This window comes from Electrophorus electricus, chromosome 12 (genome assembly GCF_013358815.1).
Source record: "Electrophorus electricus isolate fEleEle1 chromosome 12, fEleEle1.pri, whole genome shotgun sequence".
In the NCBI taxonomy this organism is placed as follows: Eukaryota; Metazoa; Chordata; class Actinopteri; order Gymnotiformes; family Gymnotidae; genus Electrophorus; species Electrophorus electricus.
In genome coordinates this window covers 6,427,248-6,438,118 of record NC_049546.1, presented here as the reverse complement: position 1 = coordinate 6,438,118, position 10,871 = coordinate 6,427,248, and the positions used below count along the sequence as shown (strand labels likewise).

The window sequence follows — 10,871 nt, the reverse complement described above, 5'->3', positions numbered from 1 at the left end:
CAACTCCAACTCAGTCTAATGCAAATTAGGCCCATTATGCAAATTTGGACAAATGTACAGTCAGTTTATATCAGGATTTGATATGATGCTCACTATTATTGGTTAAATTTATAACATTGTTAACATTTTTGGATGCAGCTTTTTATTATTAAGAAAATCTACTTAGTTGCTATTTAAATGTAATTTGATTACAGTTATGAATTATGTTTGGAGGAATGTAAAATTAATGTTTAGTAAATAATAATTGTCTTGATGCAATTCTGGATTTGTTTGTCCATTAAATGTGGATGTGCTACTGAAATGAACATAAAAAAAAGTGATAAAGATGATATATTTTGCAGTGTATTTCTCTTACTTAATGCTCCTAACCAAGTGTTATGATATGTACAGCTCGTCCAATCAAAGCCTTTGCAAATGCATTTATGACAATATCATTTCATATGTATTTGTGCACATATGTATATTTATATATATTTATATATTACAGCTTACAGCACATCAGTCTAAAGTAATCATGACAGCTATCCTGTTTGGCTATCTATAGACCTCTGTCTGACTTTTGCTTCAGAGACCGTGGAACAGAAACGCTCTGCTATTGATTGCTGTTGTCTGTACTAGAAAAGTCTGAGTAAAGCGAGAAACATCTGGATGTGAAAAAGCTGGGAAAAAAAACTGGAGCTCTGCAACGTGGCATTTTCCATTCTGGCTGCAACGGAGCCGGAGTTTGAGTAGGCTGTGGAGGAGGTGTAATTATTTTGCCTCTCGGGTTGCAGACGTGGCGCTGTCTGCAGAGGCTAACAAGTCTATACAAGGCCATAGGATTCCTGGATTTCTTAATAAATAATGGTTTGTAATGCTGGCTTCTGCACATTACCATCCAGAGATGGGATTCATTTGAAATGCACCTTCTCTGCATTGTATGTTGGAAATAACACTGAAAATAGTTTCAGGTCACATAAAAATAGTTGTTTCTGAATCATGCTGCACACAATAAAATCTTTGGCCTTCGTTTCCTCAATAAAGCTCCACAGAATCAAAAGGATCATAACCTCAGAAAGGACAAGCCTCAGTTCAGTCATTTTGCTGTTTTTCCTGTGTGTAAACCCTTTGCACACTGAAAACAGCAATATCAAAATATATTAACATGGGACTGGAGTAAATTACAGTGTCTGAATTTACAGTTAAGATAAACCAGCTCTACTGTGTTTTGTAAATAGCAAAAGCTATATTTTTTTATTTAAAACTTCTAACAAAAGCAGCCTAAAGTTTTAAACTGTTGTAAGTGAAATAATTGTCCATTTTAACACATGAAGCTAGCATAAGAATAGCATTTATTATGTGAAGACATAAGGAAATGCACACATTCTCATTTATTACCTTTCCTTGAAGGAAGACCACACAAAGCCTTTTTTAGGATGAGGCTCATCATTGTCTGAAATGACTGGCCTGAGGATATAATTTTGAGTTGGACAGCTTCGCAATGAAAAACTAACAGCAGTTAAGCAGGTGAGTAAGATCTCTATGTTTCGTCTTACTGCTGCTCATGAAATTTCATGTTGTTCATGCTTAGGAAATAACAATTAAGAATAATTTAAAATACTGTAAAATCTTTTTTATATAATTAGTACAACAATGTGAGATTCTCAAATCTTGTTATTTTAGATATGCACAAGTCTAAGAGATGTTTTTGAGAATCTTTAGATCCACAGAAGAGGCTCCTAAAGAAGCAGAGTTGTTGTATAGGGTATTAAGGTATTATGGTAAAGGCCATGAAGTAACTGCATATTATTTGAAGATGAGTCAGATTTTGGGAAATGCGGATATATTGGCACTTAAAAAGACATGAGAAGAAAATGTAGGATGGGATTTTTAAGAATATTAGGTATGTTTTATTCACTTCTAGATTCCACACCAAGTTTATTGGTTGCCATCCAAACTTCAGACTCTAGTTAATATATACACCAAAATGTTGGAGGTGTAAATTGGAGGAGGTTTTTTTTAATACATATGTAATAGTCTTGCAGTAAAGTTCAGGAATTCTGGGTTAAGGTGTATGATATGTGAGATTCTGGTTAAGCAAATTTTATTTTCCTGTTGATTGTGTCTGGAGATGAGTCAGGGTTAGCGGGAAGAGATAGATGTACTAGTAGCTGTATTCAAACTAGTATTATTATAGGTAAGCAAGTCTTGGTAAGAGGGTGGAAAGGAGGATGTTACATCAATTTATGACTGTATGGTGGAAATGGCAAAAGTAGCTGCATTTGAAGTTTTCAAACATATAGGCAGGGAAACTGAATATATATATGTGAGGAAATGGGATAGGTATTCGACCTCATTAGGACGTTCTACATAGCGGATATGTATGAGGCTGATGTATATTTATTATTCTCTATAGTTAAGCTATATTTGTTAATTATTTGTAAAATATATGTGCTATGTGCTATAAAAATAATTAAATGTGATTCAGAGTTAATTTGATATAAAACCAAATGTGGTTAAAGTAAAGAGATTGGAATTAATCATTAAGGGGATAAATGGTGATAGGATGGGGATGGGAGTAGAATTGTATAAATTGTATGTACAGAACAGTTTCTTGTATTATGAAAATAAAATGTGAATAATAAAAAAATACAGTTACGGGAGCTAACTGTTAGTACAAGAACTTTTGGGAATGAGGGAGCATACTCTTCAGCAGGAGGTATGCCAGAAAACCACAATGCTTGCTCATCCTTTCCTTCCTCTGTTTACTTCCCTATAAGGAGGACAGCACTGAAACTGAGGCATCTGGAGGACCAATCAAGTGGGAGAATGATGACTAGGAGACAGATGGAGGGAGTGAATGGAATAGTGAGCGTGGCAAGGTTCTCCCACTACCCGTAACTTTATGCTGCAGCTGCTAAGTGGGCGTGATGGCAGAGAGGCAGCAAAGAGGTGGGCAAGGGTGGGGGATGCCTCCAGCCAGCCAGCCAGCAAGGGGCCTCGCCACTGGAGCTTGGCTGACGTGTACAGCAGGGACTGAGCTGCTGCCTGCACATTCTGTTCTGCCAAGGGAGGGGTCTGCTCCCAGACGGTGAGCCAAAGATGCAAAAACCTCAGTGGACAGCTACAAACAACCAAGACCATTGCTCCTACATTAATGTCCATGCGTGTGTTCAAAATAGCAGTAGCTTACAGCAGCTTTTAATAATGCTGGTTTGGGTATTTTTTTGTTTGTTTGTTTGTTTTGTATTTTTGCTTGTTGTTGTTTTGTTTTTACAATTTTGTTTTCACAGTAATTATATTCAGGGGTTTTGAAAGTTAGTCCAGATAACTGGTAAGCCTTTAAGAGAATTTAAGAGAGAATAAAACTTTATCTTAATTAAGACAATAAAAAATATTGATCTATTTTTAATTCATTATGATTCCCCTTGTTCATAGAGAATTCTAGTTCTATTTCTCAAGTTCTATCTAACCTTTTCTACTACTTTCACTTCACAAAATTACATTTTGTGTAATGATGTCACTGTGATGCATGTCTAATGTATAACTGGGTCTCTGCCGGCCCAGTGTTTCTGATTACCATCACATCAGCAAATTAATTGCAACATTTTATGCAACAGAAAAGATATTTGGTTGATTAAATTGTTCTGACAGGTAAAAAATGAAATGTGATATCCAATAAGGTTTCCTTATATTGCCACATCATCAGTTTTACCTCAAAAAACTAATCTGCATCTAATTACTGACCCAACCAGCCTGTCTACTGAATGCTTTTTAAAGGAGAACATTTTGGAATAATCACTACAGTATTTGGAATTTAAATAATTCGGGTAATATAAAAAGTTTTAACCTACTGGTTATCAGGTGCTACCAAGGCTGCAAAACAAATGTCCGTCACATTCAACAATAAACTCTATGTGTATATAAAAACGTGCCCCTTTTAAAATCTGAACAATGATTAGTAGAGAGGGAACAGACTGGAGTTAATGAGGTAAATATGAAACATAGCATGCAGAAGACAATGATGTCTGGTCTTGATGTCTGATCAAAACGTCTATCTCATGCAGCTGCACTTGCCTGTACCTGTATGGCATGCCAGAGAACATAACATATCTTGGACACCCTGTGCACTTTTAAAGGTGGAAGGAGTTCCTCTATGAGTTGTGGGCTTATCAGCTGAATTCTTCTTTGACCTTTGCACGAGAATGTTTTGCTGGAGTGAGCATCAAAAGTACTACAGTGGAGCACTATAATAGAAAAATCATAGTTTGATACAAACATAGAGAACTCCTCCCACATTCATACATAATGCATCCTCAAAGTCTAGTGTATGCTAGCTATGTTGTCTGTACTGTTGGTGGTGTTTTTATATAGGGGTTTGTAAAATGTAAAAGTCCTGTCCTTGTCATTCAGCTACAGTTCACCTGGCCTGGTGCTCTTTCTGATCTCATGACAGCGGTGGGATTCTGCACACGTAGGTTTTATCAGAGAAAGCCCTGTTTTGGCATGCCTGCAGGTGCTAGTCTCAGGCTTTTTATAGATGTTGAGCTGATTACTGTGCCTCTGTTGACTCTTTGGCTAGCTGAACTATCTGATCACTGCCATATATTAGCAGAATCTCTCCAACTCAAAAATGGGCTCCTTTTCAAGTTGGCAAAGAATTCAGACACAAAAAACCATCATCCATATATAACATTTAACATATCATTTATCTAATTTAATTGTATTTAATACACAGGAAAATGTAATAAATACTTCACTGATTTTGGCCGTTGAAATGGTTAAATAATTCTGTCAGTGAAACAGTCTGATAGGATATTAGTTATCATTTTAACTGTTTTTAAGCATTTCAACTCTCTTGTGTTTAATTACTTTACAATGCCTATTTGTGCTCATCAATGCAAGCACAGCATGCCCTTTAATTATACCAAATAATCTCTGCCTGCCAAAATACACAGGATGTAAATGGAATTTTGAATTTGGCAACAGACTGCAACCTACTGCTCAGATGAGGACAGGCATTAAGAGGAACTCTTTTGCTGACTGATGGCCTATTAGTTACCTCTCTGCTTCATATGGAATAGAAACAACTGATTTTTTTCTGAAAAAAAAAAAGCTTTCTCATGGCCTAATTATATAACTGAAAAAAAAAAGTTATTTGCAACCATTTCAAAAGCAAACAAAACACAGCAATTATATAATTATATAATAAAAGGTCCCACTAATAAAGATATTTTAGATAGGTTTTGTATTATTTTGCATAATTGTTAATAGGTGTATAATAGGTGTATAATAGGTGTATATGCTATTAGTTACATAAATCTATTAATGTGGTTACCCAAGCTATTTTATGATGTGTAGCTTTAAATATCCTGCCCAATGAAAAAGACCTATTATTCTTTTACCAAGGTGATGAAAAACCACTACAAATAATCACGTCTGCAGGGCCTATTCCGTGTGTGTTTGCACTGTGCCTGTCAGGTAGCCTTTGTTTGCTGAAAAGCATGAAAGCAAACAGGCTCTATTTGAGGCAATCTGGCTCCCTTTTTGATATTACTGTGTTTCTGCTAACCATACCCTTTGGGTAACATCTTGTCTAGGAAGACTATCATCAACAAAACTCATCTAAATTCTCATCTTATACACGAGACAAGAATTTCTCTTGCACCTAAAAAGGAATTCGTCTGTCATGGATTGATAAGGCTACTGAAATAATCAGCAACTACGATAAATGACATATATTGGTTTTCAGGATCCATGTTTGCAATTCAGCAATCCACAATGCACCACTGACCCGAAAGAAAGAAAGAAAGAATCTGAAATTTGCTTGTCATGTAAGTGTGGAGTTCCTCTTGTATACTGTGTGTCTATGTGCCCCAGAGTGGCTGGTGCAGCCTGGGGGAACGACTGAAGGCCTATTTGCTATCTGCCACAGCTATGAAGGCTTCTCTAGTTGCACTACATTTCCAGCCTGGATGGGTAAGCATTCCTTGCTTTCTATCTTCCAATCTCTACAGACATTCTACACAACAAAGAGTGAATTGTACTCCTGCCATACCATTATAAATTATTAGAGATTTTGATAATGTAAATCAGACTTTCAGCCTGTACATTTTTTTTTAAAAGAGCACAAGATAGTGCTATATCCTTTGGTTGATATGCACTTTTACCCCTGCCCTTCTTAGGCTCCTACAGCCTGACTTGGGTTTTCCTGGCAAGCTCTTCTATACTTTCCTTGGCCATATTTGTTGCCATTAGACTAGCACTTACCAAGGGAAAGCGAGCCACTGAAGCTCTTCTTTTAAACATCTTCTCAGGTAAGAACCATCTGTGCTGTTTATCCTCATTTGTATTTGCAGTAATTAACGAACTATTGAGAAAAGGGTAGTCGAGCACTTATGCTGCATGGCTGGATTCCAGTCACATCTGGCAACATGGGATTCCTAATAACTCACAAAAGCCCTGACAGATGCTGCCACTGCAGTAGTACATACATTGGGCTAGCTTTGTCCTTGAATATGACCTATGTGACTCAGCCTTAAGTAATGAGACCCTGTGGTGTAACTCTGTACTGACTGGGATGTTTCTATTTTAACAGTTGCATTTTGCGTGATCGCTCTCATTGCCTTCATGGTGTCCATGGAAAAGCAATTGACTGAGATGGTCAAGTTTCTTGGCTGGGCATTTTACATCTGCTGCACTGCTCTTTTCTATGGCTCTCTGGTGTCCGTGGCCCTGGGTCTTATACAACGCTCTTCAAGTGTTGGGTCAGCAAGCTCACAAAACTGCCCAGGCATGCCAGCTATGTCCCCTTAGCCCAGCAAGACATTACCCTTAACTACTCAGTGTTCTTAATGTCAATCTTGCCTCACAAACAGATAATCTTAGTTTGTAGTCAGCATACTTAGGGATATGATCCATTCCCTTGCAACATAATACACTGATAATATTACATCAATATTCGTATGCTATCCAGACATGAATTTCAAAATAATGTATTGGGTTTTATATTCATTAGGAAATAGGATTAACACAATGGGTTTACCTAATTAACATGCAATGCTGCCCTCCAGTGGCAAATGGAGGGAAATAAAATGTCATGCTATTCTAACGCTCATAAAATCTACATAGCGGATTGTATTTATAAAATATATAAATACCACAGTGTTAATCCAAATTGCATATATTGACTCAGGCTTTGTATTTCATTTTGGGCTATGTAATATTCCTAACTGTATTTGATCAAAAAGTTGAACAGATAATCTCCTTATGATACCTCAAAATAGTCAGAAAACAAAAACTGTATTGATGCAAATTATTTTGTACAAAGATGTGAAAGTTCAAAAAGCAAGACCCCAGGTTACCAAGAATTAAGTCTTTATTTTTGCATGTGTACAAATAAACAGAAGCATGGCTTCAAAATCAAGTAATGAATGTCCATATTATACTGTTACACTGGTTGTAAAGCAGCCACAAAAGGGGCAGCTATACTAAAACAGTCTTCCATTACTAAAACAGTCTTCCATTACAAACATTTCCATTTATGAGATTATGACTTTGTATGGTTCAGAGTGGGGCGGATTAAACATGCTCCCTCCACTGGTCCCCAAAGACACGCTACAGGATTCATGCTTAAGGTGTATAATCAAACAACTGCCCTTGATCTTCAAATTAGCAGCAAATGATTGCATCTGAAACTGGAAAGAGAAAAACAGAAAAAGTATTGCAGCTAGAGTTTACTTTACATTGCAAAACAAAATAAGATTAATAAGACTCAAACTGCAAATAAAAGTCAAATCTAATCAACCAAGTAAATAATCATCAGAAGTTATAAAAACATATGCTTACATGGTATTCTACATAGATTGTTCTGCTCATCTTTTTTAACTGGTCTATTTCGAATTAATGTAGGTGACAGTTTTCCCAGTCTTTTTCAGTGCTTCCAGAAAAACATCTTTGTCTTTGTCCGACTCAATTAAGACCTTCTTGTTGGGAAGGTCAATATCAAATTTAACATCTGTTAACATAAAAAAAACATTAAGAATTATAGGTTGTGGATTAGAAGCAAAACTATAATATAAAATGTTAAAATTGCTTTTAAGATGGACATTTGTTTATACTCATTGTATGTGTAATATATATATATATATATATATATATATATATATATGAGTTCAGGTGTTCCCATTGATAACACATTTAAAATCAAGCACACAGACACACAATCTCCACAGATAAACACTGGCAGTAGAATCTGTCATACTGAAGAGCTTGGTGACGAAACTGTCATAGAATACCACTTTTGCCACAAGTCTATTTGTGACAATTCTGCCTTGCCTGATCTGTCCTGGTCAACTGTATGTGCTTCTGATGTGAAATGGAAGTGTCTAGGAGAAACAACAGCTCAGCCAAGAGGGAGACCTGCAAACTCGCAGAGCTGGGCTGCCGAATGCTGAAGCACATAACCATCACTCACAACTGTTCCAAACTGCTTCTGGAAGCAACAGCAACACTAAAACTATGCATTGGGAACATTGTGAAATAGGTTTCCATGGTCAAGCAGTTGCACACAAGCCTGAGATGCCAAGCATCGGATGGCGTGGTGCGGTGTGAAGCAAACCACCACTTGACCATAGAGTAGTGGAAATGTGTTCTCTGGAGCCACAAGTCATGCTTCAATATCTGAGAGTCTGACTGACAAACAAGGGTTTGGCTGATACCTGGAGAACACTACCTACTGGAATGCACAGTGACAACAGTAACGTTTGGAGGAGGACAGAGAATGGTTTGGGCCCTTTTTTCAGGATTTGGGCTAGGCCTCTTAGTTCCAGTGGAGTGTGATATTAATGCTACAGCATACATAGATATATTAGACAATGCTTTTTGCTTTGTGGCAAAAGTTTGGGTAAGGTCATTTCCTGTTCCAGCAAGGCTGTGCCCCTGTGTACAAAGTGAGGTCCATAAAGATGGTTTCATCAATTTGGTGTGGAGAAACTCTAGTGGCCTGTACAGAGTCCTAACCTCAACCCCACTAAACACTTTTGGGATGAACTGGAACCTTGACTGTAAGTGAGGCCTTCTCATCCAACATCATTGCCTGACCTCACAAATACTCTTTGACTAAATGGGCATATATTCAAAGATGCACTCCAAATTCTTGTGGAAATCTTTCCCAGATGAGTGAATGCGGTTGTAGCCACAAGGGCAATGCCAACCCCAAATTTATATTTTGAATTTGGGATGACCAACAATCCCATGAGTGATGATGGTCATATTGTGACATATTTTTTAACATGCAGTGATAGTTGTTAGACCTACTGGATACCAATAATTTTGTCTTGTACTCAGAAGTGAACTGACTCTCTCTCTCTCTCTCTCTCTCTCATATATTCATGTGTATATCTCTCTCTCATTCATATATATCATTCATGTGGATATTTCTCTCTCTCATTCATATATATATATATATATATATATATAAAATCATTCATATATCATTCATGTGTATATGTGTATCATATATGTCATTCATGTGTATATCTCTCTCTCATTCATATATATATATTTCATATATCATTCATGTGTATATGTGTATCATATATATATATATATCTCATATTCATATATATATATATTCATATATATATATTCATATATATATATATTCATATATATATATATTCATATATATATATATATATATATATATATATATTCTCATATATATTCATATATATATATATATATATATTCATATATATATATATATATATATATATATATATATATATTCATATATATATATATATATATATATATATATATATATATATATATATTCTCATATATATATATATATATATATATATATATATATATATATATATATATATATATATGAATGAGAGAGAGAGAGAGAGAGAGAGAGAGAGATGGATCACGCCAATAAAGACAGACACGTCTTAGACAATTACAGATTACTATAGAGGTAAAATGAATCTCACTGTATCGATGGCATGCGGTTAAACCAATCCTTTTAATTCACACTGATTTCTACTTCGGTTAGACTGACTTTATATGTTGCACGTATTCAAATACAGACATACACTAGGTTACCTAATTTTTTAAGAACTCGAGCGACAGCACCGGAGCATCCTTCGCATGTCATATCAACGAAAAATACATGGGTCTGCAAACAAAAACAAACATTCATTCGTTAAATATCTTATCTGCCTTGTTATTATCTAAACAACCGTAGTCATTTTAAGTAAACAGAGCTTGGTTCCAGGTTAGCCGGCTAGCTAAGATAAACACAAATGGAAAAGTAACCCTTGGACCTTAGGCAGTAGAAAATCTTTCATCTTTGGTGAACTTGGGCTTTAAAATTAAAATGTAAACTTACAGCCATGATCCAGTATATCTTGGTTGTGGTTAAAACATTCAAATCAATTAGCTATGCTAGCTAGCTAGGTTAGATGTCCTGTTAACGGTATCAGAGATGACTTGTGCGGTATGACTTGGGCTCATCGACAAATTACTTAGAATTTGGCTAACTGTAGGAGAGTTGTGAGAGGAAAATATGGTCTTGTAGAAACTAATTCCAGTTATTTTAACGCTTACACAACGTTTTTTGTTTGGTTAGATTTTAGCTTCTATCTTTCCCAAAAGCCTTGATTCAAAGATTGTATACTGTGTAGAAAGACACCAGTCCCCTAATTCCTAGTTAGCTAGAGCGTTAGCTTTAACTCCGGCAACATATATTCTGTCAACTTTTAGCAGATAACTAACATTCTGTTGTGTGTATGCTGTGAATAAGCTTCGTGTGGAAATTCAACATGGAATTGAAACTACAAATCTAAGCAGAATAAATTGCAAACGTTGTCCAGTTTAAC

At 35.9% G+C, this 10,871-nt stretch overlaps 1 protein-coding gene across 1 annotated transcript; it reads right to left on the bottom strand.

Annotated features, from left to right (window-relative positions):
- Window positions 1-7,339: 7,339 nt before the first annotated feature.
- On the bottom strand, window positions 7,340-10,509 carry atox1 (antioxidant 1 copper chaperone). Its single transcript, XM_027003629.2, has 4 exons — window positions 10,382-10,509; window positions 10,096-10,168; window positions 7,828-7,996; window positions 7,340-7,676 (listed from the first exon to the last, which is right to left on the bottom strand). The coding sequence occupies exons 1-3, from the start codon at window positions 10,385-10,387 to the stop codon at window positions 7,872-7,874; spliced, it is 204 nt and encodes a 67-aa protein (XP_026859430.1). The 5' UTR covers window positions 10,388-10,509; the 3' UTR covers window positions 7,340-7,676; window positions 7,828-7,871.
- Between the last annotated feature and the right edge of the window lie 362 nt (window positions 10,510-10,871).

Excerpts from the sequence above, each read along its gene's own strand:
- atox1 (XM_027003629.2), bottom strand. Across the intron at positions 7,997-10,095 it reads TCGAGTTCTTAAAAAATTAG|ATGTTAAATTTGATATTGAC; the intron begins GTAACCTAGTGT and ends TTATGTTAACAG.